General features: G+C 32.8%; 1 protein-coding gene across 2 annotated transcripts in view; it reads right to left on the bottom strand.

Moving 5' to 3' along the window:
* Positions 1–21528, bottom strand: part of LOC124352957 (prolactin-releasing peptide receptor-like) — an 81820-nt gene that overhangs the window by 41707 nt on the left and 18585 nt on the right. For both annotated transcript variants that reach the window (XM_046802710.1, XM_046802711.1), the window contains exons 2-3: positions 19741–19920; positions 18908–19002 (exon numbers count right to left, since the gene is read on the bottom strand). In XM_046802710.1, the coding sequence (XP_046658666.1) occupies positions 18908–19002; positions 19741–19920 (275 nt within the window). The remainder of the gene's footprint in view (positions 1–18907; positions 19003–19740; positions 19921–21528) is intronic.

Below are 21528 nucleotides of genomic sequence, written 5' to 3'. Positions count from 1 at the left end.
AGAAGAATTCCGGTCGAGGAAAATAGTTATACACGGGTATCTCAAAATTAAATTTTAAACGTATTAATCTGTGTAGGAAAAGTGGTTTGTATACATAGACAATGTTGATTACTTTTATTTAAATTAAGTTTTAATTTGTTTTTCTTTTTTAATTAAATATTATTTAATACGAATCGATATGAATTTGAGTTAGGAACGTTCACTTAGTTATATTAAGGGGACTGTTACCCAAAAAATAAATAAAATAATATTTTTTTTTTAGTTTTCCTTATTTTTCTTTGGAATGTACTGATTTCATTGCAGTAATTTGTTGTTTCCTATGATTACTATAAGTTGGTAAAAAAAAATATTATTGAAACCCTTGCATGTCATTTTTCGACACTAACTGAACATCAGTTATGTTCCACTAGCTAACACTTTCATATATTTCATTGTTTAGCTGTATTTAACTTTTTATGTTGGCTATACTGTCTAGCATCTTTATTTCAGGTTACTATTATTGTTACTACTGTCAAAAGAGGATGGGAAAGCGGCTTTATAATTAAAATCTGTCTCGGGTAAAGTAAAACTTGAGGATGGCAAGGGATTAGATGGGCAGGGTAGGCTAAGTGAGCCTAATATTCAAAAACTGCAGACCTATTATGGCCTGGCCATAAGGCGAAATGTGCAGAATGTTGAAGAGATGAGAAAGGCAATATGGGCAGTGTACTTTCACACGATGTCATCAAATGATAAACCTACTCATCAGCTATGCCCTAAAGACAATGAGACATGGTGTAAATATAACCTGAGTTTACTGACCAATGAAATGTATGACCATGATAAATATTTTCACATCCCTGAGTGTGTTATGAGTTTTATAAAACCCATATTCAAAGACCTTTCAGAAACCAAACTGTTGGAGCGATGTTTGAAAGGGAAAACTCAAAACCAAAATGAGTCATTGAATAGTGTCATTTGGTCCCTAATACCAAAAAGAACTTTTGTAACTCTGCCTACCCTTAAATTTGGCGTTTACTCTGCAGTTTGTAGCTTTAATGACGGCTTTTCTAGTAAATTACAAGTTTTGGAAGCATTAAACCTACGTCCAGGGAAAAATTTTGTAAAAGCGATGCAGCGCCTAGAAATAGTGCGAGTGAAGGAAGAGGACAAGAAAGTTCAAGAATTAGAAAAGAAAATAAGGAACAAGAGAGCTTTGAAAAGAAAACGCCTTGAAGACATGTTTACACAAAGTGAAGACCCAGATAATCCATCCTACAGCTAAGGAAACTACTAGGCTATGGTAGTTAAAGGTATTTTCTTAGATTCCCGTAAGTTGGTTTTTTTCTATTTAGATGCAAGTTTTCTCAGCCATTTATGAACTTAGACCTCTCAAATTTTTACCACTTGTACTTTGTACTATAATCTAGGTGCTGACCAAAGGGTTTTACAAAATAAAAAGTATTATCTTAGAAATAAAATATATTATGAAATTTTTTTAGTTTTAAAAAGGTGAATTTTTAAAAATTAGTTTTTTAATACTAAAATATGATAAATTGTAATTTTGGTTGGTCACGAACTATAAAAAGGTGTGCTTTAAAAGACAAAAAAAATTAAAGCTCTATCATGACTCATTATTTTAGAAACCTGCATTAAGTTTATATTGACTAAGATAGGCGGTAACAGTCCCCTTAATGGGTTGATATTTAAATTCAGATAAGTATAGAGTTTTCAAGTAAAATCCAAACATCGTTTTACCATTTTGAGAGAGAATTTTGTTTCTTCAAATCTAGCTGGTACATTTTAACCCATCGCAACTTTTCCCTAATAAATAATGAATTCTTTATGAAGACTTTAATTATGAATTCTTTATGAATACTTTAATTATGAAGTCTTTTTATGATGGTCTCATTTAACAATGCCAGTAAAGAAAACAAGTATATGAGTCCTTTCCTAAATCCTGATCGCCAATCTTGAACTTTTCAAACATGCTCGCGTCCATCACAAAACTGGAAAACACGTTGAGAGGTTTCTAAATGTTTAAAAGTGAACCAAATTGGAATACATTTTATAGAATTCATGGACAATGACCAAATAAATAATCCCATCTACTAAGTTTTTAACAATAAATTAAATCATAATTTTTTTATTTACATAAATGCTTTAAACGTACCGGAAGAACTTTTTATTTTATTGTGTGTGTAAGTAATAGGACCGTCGACAGTGCCTTACCTCTACAATAATGTGGTAGTGATTTCCATTTTGCAAATGGATATCGTTGAACAATATTTTCCCAACACCTCATCTTTCAGTGACAGTGTTTTCCATTATGCAATTGATACCTTTGAAGGAGTTTTGGCACCAGGATATGTAGCGGGAAATACTCTTTGTGCTTCCGGATCATTATCACAAGAGTATGTCAAAGCAAAGCACACTTTCTATTCTATTGAAAACATCATAACAGAAACGAGAAACTCACGAGTTCCACTGTTCACCAACACAATAATAGGTCAAACAATAGCATCAGACGTAATAATAAGTGTCTAGTAAAAGAATAGTTGTTCCAAAACACATGTAATTAATTACCGTCTTCCAATTATCATAATCTAACTATTTGTGAAACAATAAATGGTGCATGCTGATTATATCGCTGTATAAAACTTAGCCTTTATAATTCAGTTATTAATTCTTTTAACTTGTATGTACGTACAGATTTGACACTTAAACATCTATTATTTTTAGCCTAAAATAGAAAAGGCGATAAAGGTAATCAAATTCTTACAATTCGTATACTTTTTGTAATAGAAACATCGTATACATATGACTCAAATTAAGTTTTCTTTCAAATTACCCTATGTTTTTATATATTTTTGATAAATACGCATGACGAAAGTACACTTTATCTTCATAGTGACATTATAACCACAATTCAATTGTATTACTAGTCTAAATGAGCAAACTTCATTTTTATACAGCCTGAGTTAAGATTTTGGGACTTTTTTAATACACTGCTACGATTGAAGCTGTTAAACGAAACTAAAAATTACTTTATTTTAATGTAAATTTAAAAAGCTTCTTTATTCAATATTAAGTAGTTTTACTACTAAACACCTTTTACAACGTTACAATCATAGCTGGCATAACGTAACCTATAGTAGAGTAGACAGCGTTTCTAACTTCTCTAGTTATACGAGTAAATTAAATTTATAATACATATCATTTAATAATCAATAATAATTGATTGAAGAGGAACCAGATTTTGTTAAGGCAGCCACCCAATATTATGCAATACATGTATACATGCAGATGGAGCTTATGTTGGTAAATCTGTATGGTTTGTTGAGTACACAACAACCAATATTTTAAACTTTTATTGTGTTACGTTTTGCAATTATGTAATACAGTTTTTTGTGACGACCCCAGCATATAGTTATAAGACCAGACCGGTAACATCGTATGCGGTCTTAATCAGCCAGTTTAAAATATTAAATCATCAGTAATATATTTTATTTTTATTCAGCATAACATTTAATTGTAGTAACAAGTAATGAATATATGCAGCCAGACTTATTAGGTTAAGCAGTGCAGGTGGAGAAGATATATATTTTAATTCAGCACATGAATTGTAAGTCCAAGTCTGTCAGCAGTAAGCCTGGTAATTTTCCATACCCAGAGTAGCTGCGCAGTTACTGGGTGGTAAACAGGCAGGAATTTGCTGAGGGTAGCGTCTGGAACAACGCTGCTCCCTGGAGTTCGTTGTTCTGAGTCGCAGTCGTGCCAGGGTTTTGAACGCGTCAAGCTCGCGTGAAATCGCTCTCTCGCTCTCTCTCCCGTTCTAAATTTGTAATTGTTCAACTGATTCTAAATTATGCAAATAAAATTCAAATTGTTTTTCGCAATAAACTAAATTGTTTTTATTTGGCCAACCGAGGAGAGAATTTTTATTACAGCAACCTGGGCTAGATTCCATCACCGTGTCCGCATTAGAACCCGAGAACTTTTAAAATTAAATTACGTGTGGTCGTCACGCCACAGTTTTATTTACAACTATTTTGTCAGCGTTGTTACAACGCAGCTTGATGGCCTTAACTGGCAATAACCTAATTTACAAATAACAACAAGGGTAGAAAGGTAGGCGAAAGTTGGCGACCCTGACATGACATGGCACAGTTAACTCAATTCGCCCTGGTTACGCGAGATTCAATTCCGACAGAGTCAATACCTGCGTTAATTTACAGGACCACATACAGCCTCATGTTTAGATTCTGCGTCAAAGTTGAAGTTTTATGAGCAAATTAAAGTGTGAGTTTTAGTTTGATTTGAAAGAATAGTGATTTATTATAGGAGGCAGTTTTATTTTATGTACTGTGATAGTTTGATAATTTTTAATAATAAAACATGTAACCGTGTTTAGGATAAGAAATGTAGTTCAGAATGTACATTATTCTTTATATTGGCAATACCAATACGATTTAATTAACTTTTACTGCTCTTTATTTTAATTAAATAATCAATATATAAATGTACATATTTACAAATTTTACTTGTACATATTTATATCACAAATACATACTTTAAAAAAACATAGTATACACAAATATTGTCGTGTTACATCCCATTTTATTTCTGAAACTCAATTTGATACCATCTCCCAATGTTTAACCTCATCCCACTGGTATAAATGTTGCAATGAAAGGTAAATGAGATTCGTAAAAATACTAGATAAATAACCCCGTCCACTTGCCTGCGAAATACAATATGTTTTATTAATATTGTTATGTGTTTGATTATTTCTTTTAAGTGTAACAGATGATTTTTATATTTTCCAGATGATTGTTTTGTTGTGACCGAGTCACCATGTTTTATAATTGAAATGAAAATAGAACATTGTACACGTTCCCATACAAATATAACTTCCTTTAATTAAACATAATATACATGAATAATATAATATGCATGTCGTACCAAAATATTTCTGAAATATTTTAACTGGTTACTGCATCTCTCAATATCAAAACTCTAATACATTGTGTTAATAATTAGTTAATTAATTGTTTTTAATAATTCTACAAGAAAATTACAACTCATGATAGGTTTCCCATTAAATGAGAACTGTTTTCATACCGAGGCCTACTTATAACTACCGTGAAATTAGAAGCAGAGAAGTCTTTAAAATAAAACATTATCTCCAAAACAAAAAGGTTGATAGGCAATCCAAACAAAAACAGCACATTAAACAATTGTATTCAGTACGCAACAACAAATCTAAATTTTACAAAATATTCAAAATTAATTTAATCTCAAAAGCATAGATTATGTTGATAAATGCATTCTTGGCGCGCAAATAAGGGAGAAAACAAAGCAATATATTTCCACAGGTTGACAAGAGATTGAATATTTGTTTGTTTGCCCAACTTTTCGTCGTTACAACCTTAACGCGTCAATTTGTCAAGCTGTTTTTACCTTGTTTAAGGGATGGAGTTTATCTACTCTTTCACAAATGAAAAAAAGGTTTAATAAAAGAAATTAATAATTCCTAACAAATTCTAATGTAAAACCACGTAAGCCAGTTACTGGTTTAAGAAATCACTATTAGAAAAAATTGAGTTCTAGTAACATCAAATTTGTTTTCTAGCCCTATTCGTAAAATTATAGTTGCACCATTAACAAACAATTAAAGTAATTTTTTGAAAATATCGTCATATCAGACATCATTTCTGACTGCTACAATTATTGTAAGCAATATAAATAACAAACATATTGACAAATTTGATAAAGATTTGGTCTGTAGATGCATTTCTGAGCAGAATTGGAACTTAGTAACGGGTTTAGATGACGTAAATTCAAGCTGTAATGTTCTTGTTGAAATACTTCAGACCATAATGGAAAAATCAAAAAAGTCTCAATTTTGTTCGGCTAGGGAACGAAAAATTAAGCCTTGGATCACAAATAGTTTAATCAAATCGATTAGATTTAGAGATAAATTAAGTCAACGCTGCAAAAGAGAACCATTTAATACAGTGCTACTTAAAAACTTCAAAAACTATAGAAATATCTTAAATAAAACAATTTAAAAAATGCAAAGTGCCAATACTACAGGAGGAATATCTGTAAAGCGGGAAACAATAGCAAATTTACTGTGGAAAAACATTGGAGAAATTACAGGCACTGTGACTAAAAAGACCATTTTCCGATTGAACAATTTTTATCGAACAAGAATAATATCTTGAACTCAGACATTATCAATGTGGCGAATACTTTTAATGAGTATTATGTAAGGAGTGGGAGCTGATCTGGCCAGCGCTGTCCCTCCTGTGGCCGAGTGTGTAGTAGACGACGACATGCACAGGGTGGACTCTCTGTATTTCAGCTGGAACCTGTCACTGAGCAGGATATTGTAAAAGTAGTACAAGACATGCGAGGTGGGTCCGCCCCTGGGCTGGACGACCTACCAGTTTGGTCTATAAAAGAAAAACATCCAAGTTCTTAAATTTCCACTTTCACACGTAATAAATAATAGTTTTAGACAAGGTATTTATCCGGTCGCGTTTAAAAGTGGAAAAGTCATCCCAATATATAAAGGAGGTCCAAAAAAATCAGTGCATTAGTTTCAGGCCTATCACTCTTGCAAGTGTCCTCGCCAAGATTTTAGAAAAGTGTGTTAGAAAACAATTTCAAAATTACGTGACGAATCATGGATTTCTGTATGGAAACCAATTTGGCTTTCGGAGTGATAAAAACCTGAATGATAATTTATTTTCATTTACAAAAAAAAAATTCATGATGCAGTTGGGCGTAATAAGAAAGTATTAATAGTATTCATAGATCTAGCCAAAGCCTTTGACACAGTCAATAGAGAGTTACTAGTAAAAAAATTAGTTTGTATAGGTGTTAGAGGTACGACTTTGGAATGGTTTAAAAATTACCTAAGCGAGAGATATCAGGTTGTCTCAATTTTAGGCAATCACAGTTTAACAAAACAGGTTGAATATGGTGTATTCAAGGTAGTACATTAGGACCACTTTTTGTTTCTAATTTATATAAACAATATTGGTAAAATTAACCTTTTAGATGGCCAGATCTTTCTATATGCAGATGACACAGCCTTGTTGTTTGAGGGATCCAGCTGGGGGGAAGCATATGGAGCGGCGGAGCGGGGGCTGCGCACTGTCAAGCAATGGTTTGACCAAAATCAGCTCACGGTCAATTTACATAAAACCAAGTGTATGGCAATATCATTGAGAGCTGACGGAGATCCTGTGAACCTTACCTTGAAACTCCATACTTGTGCAGGCCAGAATGATTGTGGCTGCGAAACTGTTGAAAGAGTGTCAGATTACAAGTACCTCGGTGTAATATTTGATAGTAGACTTAAGTGGACAGCTCATGTGCAATTGTTAAAGAACAGATTGAGAAAGTTTTATTTATATATTTTCTGTTCTTAATAAAATATTAACACCAGCTCTGATGAAAACAGTTTATCACGCATATGTACAATCATTATTACAATTTGGTATCATTGCTTGGGGCGGAGCATATAAAACTATTCTTCTACCATTACATACTTCACAGAAAGCCATTATGAAAGCGGCATTACAAAAACCAACTAGTTACTCATCTGAATTATTATTTAATGATTCAAGGTTTTTTAATATAACTCAGTTTATATGCAAGAACAATAATCTTATATATTTTTAAAAATCAAGAAAATATTTTCAAAAAAACCAACCACCCGTACGTTACAAGAACTCAGATTAAACTCGGGTATTATAACACCAAGAATCAATAAATCCATAAATTTTTACAGACACTTATTTATATAGCTAGTACTGTTTTCTCAAAATTACCCCACCAAATGAAAACCCCCGGTCCATGCAGTTACTATTCATATAAGAAAATAGTTAATAATTGGCTAGTAGAATTAGGTAGAACAGGGATAGATAATCTCTTAAGTCCACTTACAGGGCAACTTAAATGCCGGGGTACTTACGTATCTCGGTTTTGTGTGTGGGTGTCTGTTTGTCTGTGTCAGCCTGTTTTGTGTGTGTGTGCCTGTTTGCGTGCATGTGATGCGCTGTGTCTGTGTATTGTGTCGTGCGTGCGTGTGCGTGGTGTGTGTGATGTGTGTCTTGTGTCTGTGTGTATGTGTGTCTGTGTGTGTGTGTGTGTGCGTGTGTGTGTGTGTGTGCGTGTGTGTGTGTGTGTGTGTGTGTGTGCGTGCGTGTGTGCGTGGTGTGTGCGTGTGTGTGTGTGTGTGTGTGTGTGTGTGTGTGTGTGTGTGTGTGTGTGTGTGTGTGTGTGTGTGTGTGTGTGTGTGTGTGTGTGTGTGTGTGTGTGTGTGTGTGTGTGTGTGTGTGTGTTGTGTGTGTGTGTGTGTGTGTGTGTGTGTGTGTGTGTGTGTGTGTGTGTGTGTGTGTGTGTGTGTGTGTGTGAGTTGGCATGTGTGATGACCTCTAGAAAGGATGGTGTGTATTCGCAAATTAGGTGGTAATAGGTAAACCTTGTGTTTGTTTCTGTTTATGAAATCAATCGTGCGTGGAATGTTTGCTATTTGGAAATGAGTTACGCAGGTCAAACGATTTATGCCCATATGGTTTACAGTTTTAATACATATTTTGTGCCTTGCTATAGTTAGAGCCACAGTCTGTGCGGCCACATATATTGCTTCTGTTATTTCCACTTTAATCAGAGAATGTGTAAAATTGCTGCTAATTGTTGATATATCACTTAGTTACTGAATGTGGACTGATTGGACTCGATTCTCGCGCACAGGTTACGACCCCATGCGAGGATCTCTCATTTCTATACATAGTTACTATGGATGTTCAATGTATTGCTTATGGCTGGAAATAAATGTATTTCTTTCTTTCTTTCTTTCTTTATAGTTCCAGACTTATGTAAAATTTCTACACTTTAATTTTCATTATATCGTGGTTTTTTTATCAGTAAATATTTTATATATTCGCAGGATGTTATATGTAATTGCCTCATAAAAGTTTTAATATCAACCTTGTTACATCATAACCTTTACATAGAACTGAACATATAAAGTCCCTAAACTATGTGCTTGAAATCGGCTCCTTAAAATTATGTTTAATTATAAGAAAGGTAGGTGGGAAAGGACATTATCAGAAAGTTTGTTCTTGAAATCAATTATAATTTTAAACAATCCTTGCACAACTGACTCTAATATAAGAATTGGAATTCCCTTGTTGATTTTAGAACAATCCCTTTTGATACAATAAAAGTAAGAAATAATAATATTAAAACGAATTTTCAATTAGGAAGCAGCCCTGTGAAAAGCAATCCAAATTAAGAATAGTGTTAAAAATTCAAATCAAATTGTCATTTTCACATAACAGGAACTATGGAATGTGCTGTCTACAAAAAATATAGTTTACCTACTTAGAACTTATATTAGAATTTAAATTCTCTTCTTTGTAGACACTACAATCGCAATACCCACTAAAGGCTAATTTCGCTGCAGTCAAATCCACCTCATAGCAAGGGATCGCTTTGTCGTCAGAGCGTCTACAGCTGTCTGTAGAGGGACGTAATACCGCTAGCTATCTGTTGGTTCCGGTCCTAGGCTATTTAACTGTGAATACCGGATAAGCAGCATGCCTGTGGCGGTAGAACAATCAAGGTTTATTGATCTACAGCTTCTCTAGGGCAGAGGTTCTCTAACGAGTTCGATCTTCCTTTCTACTATATAATAATAGATTTTAACACATAAGCATACATCGTTCTTATGCTGAATAAGAGTTTTATGTTTGCCGTCAAGAACAGGTAAAAATTTTAGAAAAATATCTACACTCTTCTAGTCTGTTGCTTATATACTATGTGTATAAAAAAGACACAAATTTAAAAATGTCTTATTAAATATATACATATATATATATATATATATATATATATATATATATATATATATTTATTATTTATATATATATATATATATATATATGTATATATATTGATTATGTTGGTTATTGATTATTATTTGGTATATGGGTGCTGTCGCTTAGGAGCGTTACACGACAGGGTCAAACACCTCTGGAAAAAACGGGAGAAACTTACTCACGCACTCTCAGTAACTCTCAGTATTTTGTAATAAATAAAATAGTATTTTTGTACAAAACTTAATCAAACCACAGAGAAGAAATATCTTCTTCATGATACAGAATTATAATTTTGTGATATACCGATAAAATGGTAAAGATAGAAACTCCGTTTCAACTGAACCCCCCACCCACTATTTCGTGGGTAATGAATACGATAACATGATTTTGAATTCTCCAAAAATAGGCCTCATGGGATGGGGGTTGTTTTGGGAAATTTTCAAATGTAAATACCTCATTTAGTTCTCTTTCACACGAGCATTTCAAAAAATGTTTCAATTTATCTTACTGTAAATTCACAGGGTGTTACAAATCTAAAACAAAAAGGCTTTAACAGGTTTGCTATTGTTACTTTATTGAACAATTTATGAGACTCCAAATGTTACCCAAAATTAATAGAGGATCTAAAAAGTTGTTTCCAAAGAATTTCTACTCTAAAAATTATTTAAATTTTGAAAATTAAAAAACGTTTACAACTATAAAATATTAAATACAACCGTATGGTTTGCACATCACAACATTAAAGATAGTATGGAACAATCTTTTTAACTTTGACTTTATCTCAATCAGTTTCAGTTCTGTAGGCAAAAATTTCAATTTATTTATTCCAATTTGTTTTCAAACAATCGAACACTCTGTAACCAATGACCTTATAAAATTCGTAAAATTGTTGCTGGTCCTCAAACGCTTACTATCCTCGAATACGTAGTCCACAAGCCCAACTTCAATGTCACTCCATGAGGTGCAAGGCAATTACTCTTATCTTCATGTTTATATTCTCTGGAATTTAACCGTCAACCTTACTCATCTGATAAGGTGTGATATGTTCTTCTGGTAAACAATTGTAATAATGCCAGTTTTGTCATTTTTTTCAAATTTAACCTGGAGTACTAGTTTTTAAATAGCTAACTCAGTGTCGAACAAGCAAATAATAGGTAGGAAGCATTATCTTTTACTCAGTTTCTTAAACTTACTCACCGTAAAATTGCAGTAATTTTGTTTCATTAGTAATTTTATTTATCTACATTTGAAAATGGATTAAACTCGTGTGAAGGGGTTTATTATTATTTTATATATATATATATATATATATATATATATATATATATATATATATATCTTATTATGTATTAGTAGCTATGTGCGAAGTTTGGTATCTGTTGGCTTTACTAAATGTAGATATTATTTTTTTCTCAAAAATACAAAATGGCGGCTAAACGAAACATTTCTTGACCTATCTTAATATGAGTTTTTGTTTGAAATAATATGTACTATCACCCATTAGAGTTAGTGACATCCTTTTATGAATAACTTGTGTATATATACAAGTTTAATTATTTTAAGTTTAATATAGCACGTCTTAGTATTAAGAATAAGTCTGAACAGATGAGTTAAGAAAAATAGTGTTTTTTAGCGTAACTTTTCAATAAAACTTTGACAAGCCGTTGTTTCGTACTGGATTGAGATAGAGACCTCTAGTCTGTGGCATTGTTCTTCTTTTATAAAGACCTTTAAAGTGAAGTGTCATTTGATTTAAAACTTTTGACTTGACCCCCAACCCCCCATTTTGGGTTGAGGGGCTAAGTTCTCATGTAGCGCAAAAATCATCATTTGTCATTATATAACTACCCCCCAAAGGATATTGGTTTGTTTAATTCCGTTCAAAAGTTAGAAGAGGGGTGAGACTTTTGGGACACCCGGTATATATATACAAAATGCTGTTACATATATTCCAATTGGCAAACCACTTTAGTATAATTCTGTAACAATGGAGCCGTATGAACAATAAAATTCAATTCCATTAATCCAGTAATCAGAAAATTGCTAATAGGGCGAAAACATTTCATTAAAACGAGCGCTTACTGAAATAAAAAGATCAATTCGCGTTAATTAATGGTGCATCTAATTTAAATGCGTAATAGTGTCGTTAATTTCATATAACGCATCCAATGCAATATATCACTGAAAATAGCTTTCATAAAAGAGTACTCTGTAATCATATTAGCTTATCCCTCACACATTCCAAATAATTATATTTTTTAGGTGGCTAATCACAATACTAATATACTGCCATAACTTATGATAGTGAAATAAATCACGTTACCGTGCCAAGAACAGAAGTTATAGTCCCACTTTTAATCATTCAAATTTATAAATTTACTGAGTATTTTCTAGGAAATTATATTTAGTGCTTATTTTGTTTTTATGATCACTCCCTCAAAGTACAAAAACAAGTTTATAAATCGATGTTGTGATGTTATTAATAAAAATTGTATTTTTTATCAGGAGAATCTCTAGAGATATAGTAAAAAGAAGATAAAATCTGTTGAATTAAATGTGTTAGGTTAAGGAGTCAATTTATATGCTATATATCTAACACTTTTTAAAGAATATTGCAAAAAATACATTTTAAATAGGCAAAAATATTTTCTCATTTTTAAAGGCTATTCTTAAATACTTGAGTAATTTCATTGAAAATTTGGATAACGCAATTAAATGATGATTTCCACATTGCCAACGAAGACTCTAAGAGAATACCATTGATTGCCGAATTTCTAAGTGACGCCGTCAAGGTCGATGGTAGACAGAAGGCAGTAGTTGGCGACTCTGTCGTGAGCTTCAATTCCCTCAGCGTCAATACCGACGTCAATTAAACGGGTCACAGACTGTTATTTATTTACTGTATAAGAGTTAGAACTTTATACAAAACTTGGTGCTTCTTTCGACTTTGTGCTTTAGCTTACCCTAGGTTAAATAAAATACTCATAAATAAATAGAAAGTTTGTAACTGACAAATAATTGAATTTGTTGACAGTTTTTTTAATAATTTCTTTTCCATTGAAGCTGCAATAAATGGAAATAACAAAGCCATCACAATATCGGTTTAACTATAGATAAATTAATTATGTATATTAAACCCGTTGTTATGCTACTAACCACGTAATCCAGGGTTTATTTAACATCGTTGAGAACAATTTGTGTTGCAGTTGAACCACATACATTCGAAAATACTGTAGACTGTTTTTTTAATCTTAAAAGAGTGTTTACTATACTGTACACTAACACCAGCATAACTACATAAGAGATAGTTGGACTTCTACAATGTTTACTTCGTCTTTATTTATTAATTTGTTGTGCATTATGGAAAGTATATAGGATAGGTGGAAGATGGTTGGTATGGTTGAGCGAGCAGAAATATTTCAGTTATTAATTCTATTCTGACCTGATTCATTTGATTAAATGTGATTTTTTATAAGAAATTTAGAGTACTGTTCAATTGTGTGTATCCAAGAGTTTTTTTGCTATGCAGTGTCGCCTAACTGTTCGGTTACATATGATATCACATATGACTGCTTTTCTCTGAAAATAATTATTACAAACTCGGATATCGGGGTTTTAAGATATTTATACAGAATCTAAGATTTTTCATTTGTAAAAATAGTCATAATGTAATTTTAGTTTTTTTATTTTTTTGTTTAAATTACACAAGCATCTGAAGCTGAGTACACGAAGTTTTTTTGCACAAAATGTATAACTCCAATTCAGAAAAAATACAGAAATAGATAGTATTTTATCGTTGTATTGAATTAATATAGGAATCGAATACTGATTAATCAGTCCTAATTGAATTAGAGGAGCGAGAGCCGTGTCACAGCAGGGTGTCAGCTCTTACCTGCCTCTCTCGTCGATATCGATGCCTCTCCACCATAGGCCTTGACGGCGTCACTTATTGTATTGACGACAAAGTCAATACAAACCTACACGTCCCACTGAGGATGGTTTCTGGCCGATAGGTTTCACTAGTGTTGCATTAGATAGATCTCGGTAATAATGTTTCTAAACCAGACAAAAACTACTTATTACGAACAATTTGAAGTGCTTTGCTGATAATGTAAAATAATGAACTGTATAGAAATGTAAGATAGAAAGACCTGAACTGTTTAATTTATAGATCGTCTAATTTTCAACTCAATGTTGAATAGTTTGTGTTTAATTCTGAGGAATCATACAAACAGTATAATTAATTTTGAATAAACAATTTGGTACTTAAATAAAATCATGTCATTAAGTAATACACGGTCATAATATTTCAAAACAGGAAAGCATATTTCTGTAAATGTAAGAAATAAAGATAATATTTAATTAGATAAAAAAAGTAACGGCGTATTTTATATTTTGTAAAAATATAAAATACGCCAGAAATATAAAAATATAAAAAGTAACGGTGTATTTGTATTTTGAACTTTAACCCGGGTTCATTATCTACAAGATTATTTTGTTCTTTATAGAAATTGTGTCATGTGTATCGAGGAATCTTATTTTGGATTTCTTTAAATGATTTTGCATTTGAAAAAAATATCCAGTTTAAAGTGCATGTTTTGCAATAATACAAATTATATTATTGGTGTTTTTGCTTTCAAATTAATTAAGATTTCCAGTAATAAAATAGCTTTATTTTTTAACAGTATATTACATTTATGAGGCAATTAACTTATGTCCTAGTATACAACCACGCAGTCAATCTTAATCAAGTTTATTGATATCTTACTTAACACATTATATTGAATAAGGGAGTCACAATCTCCACCTAAAAGGTTTCAAACACTCTATTGCAATCAGTACAGCAGGCAAGCTCTGGTAGAAGTAAAAAGGGAACTGGCTGGGATGTGAAATTGAAGTTGAAGGGCCTCGCGATTAACCTTGCTCTCGGCCTCGAGTAAATTAAGGGCGGCGCTGATTGTGTGAATGTTTACCAATTAAAAATATATTTGTCACAAAATTATTCATATTAGGTCACTTTTGACTATATTTGTATCTTGAAAATAGTCTATTTAGTTAAAAATAAGAAAATAAACTAATAATAAAAAAACACACACTTATTATATGTACTAAAACGTTTAATTTGAGTACCAGATTTGAGTTCTAAGAGCCGACAGCCAATTAGCTCTGTATAAGCATGCGAACAGGTATTTCTTGAAAGTGACAGTGGAATGTTCCGTAAAGACAGTAATCGATCGACAGCCACGCTATTTTTGGTGAAGGTCGAAATGGAGTGGTATCAAAAGGGTTAAATATTCCAAAAGATAAACTTTTTCTGAGATTATGTTTTCTAACTTGATACATCTAAAGCCAACCGTCAGCACACATATTGGTTTTAGTCTCTGGACTATATATATACTAGAGGATAAGCCTCTGACGTGAAGTAATATTCTAAAGATTCTCGGTGTCACTATTGACTCCCAACTCAATTTGTTCAATCATATCAAATCTATAGGTAAAACAATTACAATCACACTAACGCCCTTTACAGATTAAGAACAGATTTGCTTTGCCAGAACCTTTCAAGCTGGACATTGTTCGTTCAAATATTATTTCCTGCTATATATTATGCTCATTACGATCTATGGAAAGAAAATAAAGTACAGTATATTCAATAATAACTTAGACATGTCTCATTCAAATTTACGTTCACGGAGTTGATGTTTCTATATTGTCAACCAAGACTCTGAGAGAATACCATCGATTGCCAAATTTGTAAGTAACGCCGTCAAGGTTGATGGTTAATAGAAGGCAATAATTGGAGACTCTGACGTGAGATTCAATTAACTCAGCTTCAATACCGACGTTAATTAAACTGGTCACAGACTGTTTCGTATTTATTTTCTGTATAAGACTTAGAACTTGATGCATAACTTGGTATGCAGTACCCGACAGGTCAGCCTATTTCACCTGCCAACGACAAAGCTGGAAACAGGGAAAAGGTTTTTATTACTTTGGTTCAAAGAGGTACAATGCTTTGACACCAACTTAAAAAATTATAACAGTCAGAAAAAAATAAATAAATAAATAAAAGTGAAGAAAAAGTGTAAAGGTAAAGTGCGAAGAGGAAGTGTTTACTTGTCCTAGGTAAGTACATCTGTTTAGTTTTATGCAAATCGTATTGTTTTACGTTTATGTTATGATTTCATGCTTTGTTTTAATTCTTGTCTGACAGACTTTGTACTGATGAACATTTGCTAAATAAAGATCTTACTTATTTATTTTAATTGTGTCAGGCTATTAAAAATATTATAATTGTCAGGCCGAAAACAATTATAATATTCATATTTTTTTATACCCTCCTATTTTGAGCTCCACCAAAACTAGCTCGGCTGGTAATCAATTTGTTTTCTTGGGTGAAATTGCGCTATCGCTTTAAAAAGAAAAGCCTGCTTGACTGCTCCCCAACTAAGTTTTTATAGCAACCTAAAAATAAATTATCTAGAGTTATTAAATATAACTAAATAGCCTACAATAAAAATATAACACATCAGAGACTGCCGCTTATGTGCTCAAAATTGGCACCTAATTTTGGTTGTGCCATATTCAAGGTGTATGCGTCAAGGACTGAGTCTGCGGCTTTATCTAATGCTGATAGGACTGGAAAAGGAGATGTGCTTGACACTGATGGAAATATGGATATAAAGTAAAATTCATTATTTTGCAATACAAATGTTTGCCTTTTTCAAATGCTTACCAAAACAGGCGCTTTACTTTGCTGAATCCTAAAAAAAGGAGATCGATTCTACTCAAACGATTACTGACTTATCTACTCGTGTTGTATTGGCAAGTTAATACAAAAATATTGATGCCAGTTTTAAATTAATATGCAGTAAATATATAATTCATATGGAATGTTTTTATTTCAATGATTAATGTATATGATAGTTTCACAAAAGAATTAATATGAGGTTTTATAAAGTTGAAATATAATTCGTATGGCATAATTATTAAACCTATACAACCGTACAGTATATTACATTGTAAAATCAAACTGTACATCTTGCATCCTTTTATTTTATTTTATATGTGTATTTTGTTACCTCTTGTTATTTTTCAATCTTGTTATGACTACTTGCTTATTTTTTAGTTTCTAGATGGTTTCATTCATTGCTTCGTAATCGTAATTCTCTCTATCTCATTTTATTTGTACACTTAACACAAAAAAAAGCGGATTTGAAATGTTTTATGGCTTAAATACATATACTAAAATTCTCTAAAAAGGTTTCAATTTTACTGCTGATAATTGTTTATATTATTACAATGATAATAAAAAACCTTTTTTTTTAAATTTAAATTGCTTTCAATTGTATAGCCTATTTAAAACAAATACGTTTAGTAAAACAACTATATTGAACCTTTTAGACCTTTCGTTGTTTATATTAAAACCGATTCTCTCTCTCGTAAATAAAATTGAGTATTTTCCGTGGTAAAAGTTCGGTCGGCTCTCTACATGTTTCGTATTATTGTCTCATTCACATGATTTCCCTTGGCTACGACACAACTTGTGTTCTCCCGGTATGGCTATCTACACCGTCAGTATAACCCGCTATGTGGCTACAGCAGGATTCATAATAGACTAAATACATCCATGTCTGTTGCCGGTTTTGAGCAAAATATTCGAAAACTTTTTCTAACAAGAATCCTTGACTTTTCAACAACCAGTTTGGATTCAGGAAAATTAGATCAACGATAGACGCAATGGTGAGTCTGATCGATATGGTTGGAGATGGGTTAGAACGTCAAGATCCACATTAAGTGTTTTCCTCGACCTTTCTAAAGCATTTGACTGTAATACTGCTTTTTTGTGTGAAATACTGCTTGAAAAACTATATTCTCATCGCATCCGAGGCGTGCCGCTTTTACCGCTTAAATCATTTTTAAGCCACAGACCAATTGGTCCAGATCTAAAACCAATTCAACTGAGCTATGGAGTTCCTCAAGGCTCTATACTCAGCCCAATTACTTTCCTGATATAAGTCAACGACATAAATTCATCGCTTCAGATCGGTAAAATCGTACAGTATTTTTATAACACGACTGTTCATAACAGAGATATATCACGAAAATGTTTGGAGCAACAAACCTTTGTTGATCTCAACAACTGTGTTCAACACTTCAGCAGCCTTAATCCTCAAACAAACTCAACGAAATCAAACGTGTTGAATTTCACATTGCGACCAGTGGATTACCAATGTGGTTTGGCTACCAAGATGTCAGATTCTATATTGGAGAAAGTCCATTTATCACAATTTCTTGGCACACATCTTGATCGGGGGTTCGTTTGGAATAATCACATTGACCATATATGCCCCAAACTGTCCTTCAAGAATATACGTCTAGAGATCCTTGGCCGGATATTGCCCTAGTCAGGTACCAATCGCGGCATATTATGGGTTGCTTTACACCTACCTTTCGTACGGGGTGGTTTTGTAGGGAGCCTGTGCAAGCAGTAGTTCCTGAGGGTGTTCAGATTGCAAAAAAAAGTTATTCATGTTATCGCCAAGTTGAACTTTCAGAGGGTTGTGCAGGACAACATTCAAAAACTGGCAACTGTTAACTCTGCCCAGTTTTTAGATGTTGGAAACAACTTTATTCCGTATGTCTAAATGTGCCCTAGTCAGGAGCCGGGACATGCATGAGTATGAGACAAGAGGGAGGGACATCTACCGTACTGGAAGAAACAGGACGGTAGTGAATGAGCACCTTGATTTCGTAGGCAGGTGTTCAATTCATCAACAGATTGCCCGATTTTATAAAAAATGCTTCTACACCTAAGGCGTCATATACTCTCGCATTTAACTGGGAGTCCGTCCAATTCAATGACTGATTCCGGTGCTGGAAGTGATTGCAATTGGTAATGGATGTAAGAGACTTGACTGTATGAATATTTTGTCAGTTTGATGTGCTAAGATTGTTGTGTTAATGCTCCAAATCTTATGTTGTAACGAGTAAATAAACTATTTGATTTGATGTCCTTTACTCACATGGCGAAGAACAACCCTCGCACATACTCCTGCATGTCGTCAGCCAAGTTGACGGCGCAGATTCCCACCCCTTGAAGCTGCACCTTGTCATACTTCTGAAATATCACATAACCTTGCATTATATATGTATTATATTACATGATCAGTCATATATTTATACAATGACTCCCTATTAACTGTTGAAATGTTACAATCAGTTTAGTTATGACTTGAAAAAGAGAGAAATTATTTTGTTGTGAAAAAAGTAAGAGTATTAAGTACACCGATCATTAGGTTATAAAATTTAAATTTTTCAAAGTACTGCGTATTGTATGGGGAATATATTCAATCATATATTTGATCTCAAAAATTAAAACTGAATAATTTATCTTTCGATTTTTCAACTCCGCGTGGTCTTAAATTTTTAACACATTTTATAGTATAACAAGTGAAGAGAATGGTAAGTACAAAGTCGAAGTCATTTTGTAGGGTAGTATTATTTATATTCCCTAATGTTTGGGAAAATTCCTATTTTTATTGGAGATCTCCTAGATTGTATTAGGTAAATCTAACTAATATGAATACTCACGTATAATAATTATGACACAACCATGTCATCTAATTGTCTTGAAAGACCGTGTTGATCACGGCCCCTTTATAACAATTTATTTCCTCACATCGTATATTTCCCATTTTATCTAATGGATTGCTGGAAACTGAAGTGCTTGGAATTCCAGCTCCTTCATTGGCAATTAATTTTAAAAAAACAACTCAGTATTTGTTATAATGTTTGGTAAGGCTTTAAGAAACGATTACTTTGGAAGGAGTTTCTAATATGAAGGTAAGACACTCACCCCTAAGTCCACATACGTAGTGTAGATGGGGTAGGGCAGCACTATGCAGAGTGCCATGAGCCAGGACCCAGTAGCCATGACGAAGGCCGGGATGCGTGCTCTGGTAGGATCCTGAAGGTACCGGAACCGGTCAAAGGCTATCAGCAAGTACGTCAGCATGGAGACGTGCATCGGTATATCCTGAAACAGCCAAGTAAATTCTAATAACGTGGAATGTTGAAATCTAAATAATGGTCATATAGATAAGTGGCTCGTATAGTGAATTATTATCGGTAATGATTTGTTTCACATAATGTGGGTTTTAGCCATTTCTTGTTCGTTTCTACGGATAAAACAAAACAAAAAATTGATCGATCACACAGTGACCGGAACAAACTACCCAGTAAATTGTTGAGAGAACGGAAATATGATGCATATGAGGGCATTTCACTTGTACCTTGATGAAATAACGTGGTGGCGTATAAAACTCAGTTCTGTGTGCGTGAAGAGTTTTGCTAATTTCACACCCTCCTTCTTTATCATATCATGATTTTATAACTGTAATACTGGAAAAGCTGAAATCCACTAATTCCTTTTTACTTGTTTTCGTACGACAATGGATGCGCCTTGCCCATCATCGTAAAAATTTTCTAAAGCTTATTGAGGAACAGTAAATATATATAAGAGCACAGTGACGGTTAAAATATTGAACTCGTGGATGGTATTCTCTCAAACTCTTCATAATAATACTACGCTACACAAATAGCTAAAACTTCAACAGTTTCAAGCACTGCTTCCCAGCAACAGGATAATAATTAGCTCTATTGTGTTCTGATCGGGGCCAAGTAAGTATTTGTCGACATTGATTACTGACGCTGTCTGTAGAGTTTTCTCTGCAATTAAGGTAAGTTCCGTGTTTTATTGAATACAACGTCTCAGCGTTCAATGCTTTATTCACCAAGAAAGTGCACAGGAATTTACACTTGTATTCTTGGATGTATGGATTTTGTAACAATACAATCGTCTTTCCAATGTGTTGAATTTAAAACAGAAACCACTACAGGCCTTTCTAAATTATATTGTATTATTTCCTATACATTTCAAAGTTAACGCAATATATACAGGGTGTCCAGCAACCATTCGAACAAACTTTGCCACATTGTTCAGCAGGCCAACACTAACAAATAATGCAATATAACAGGTGCCCTATTTCACTTCGTTTAGCGTCTGTCTGTCTGTATGTGTTTTTTGGGAAAAAAATTACTACTCAAAAATCACTTAAGATACAGAATTCAAACTTAACAGTTATGTTAACCTAGTGTTGGTCCTTTTCAGTGAAAAAAATAAAACAAATATCTGATTGCATTTCAAAATGGCGGCCGTTCAACATTTTCAAATTGTATTAGCTTTGAAACGGCTACTTTGACAACAAATTCACCAAGATACCTTTTTTTAGCATATTTTATTACCAATTCAACAATTTTTGTTTCAAAAAGATTGAATGACAAATAACTGAGTTACAGCACCAAACGTTAAAAACAGGTTAAATCCATGCATTGCAAGTACATACAACGATGTTAACAACAATGTAGTGGATTTTTACGAATAAGCTTTTTAAGGTTCTTTATTAAATCTTTATATATATATATATATATATATATATATATATATATATATATATATATATATATATATATATTATTTACTACTCATAATAATACAATCAAGAAATTACCCTCAGAATGATCAGAATTATCTCGCTATTACTGTTCTTTGATTTAACAAATGTTCCCAATATGTCGCACTTAA

Source organism: Homalodisca vitripennis, chromosome 1, assembly GCF_021130785.1.
Source record: "Homalodisca vitripennis isolate AUS2020 chromosome 1, UT_GWSS_2.1, whole genome shotgun sequence".
NCBI lineage: Eukaryota > Metazoa > Arthropoda > Insecta > Hemiptera > Cicadellidae > Homalodisca > Homalodisca vitripennis.
The sequence above is the reverse complement of the archived record's forward strand: the minus strand, read 5'-3'. Positions and strand labels throughout refer to the sequence as shown.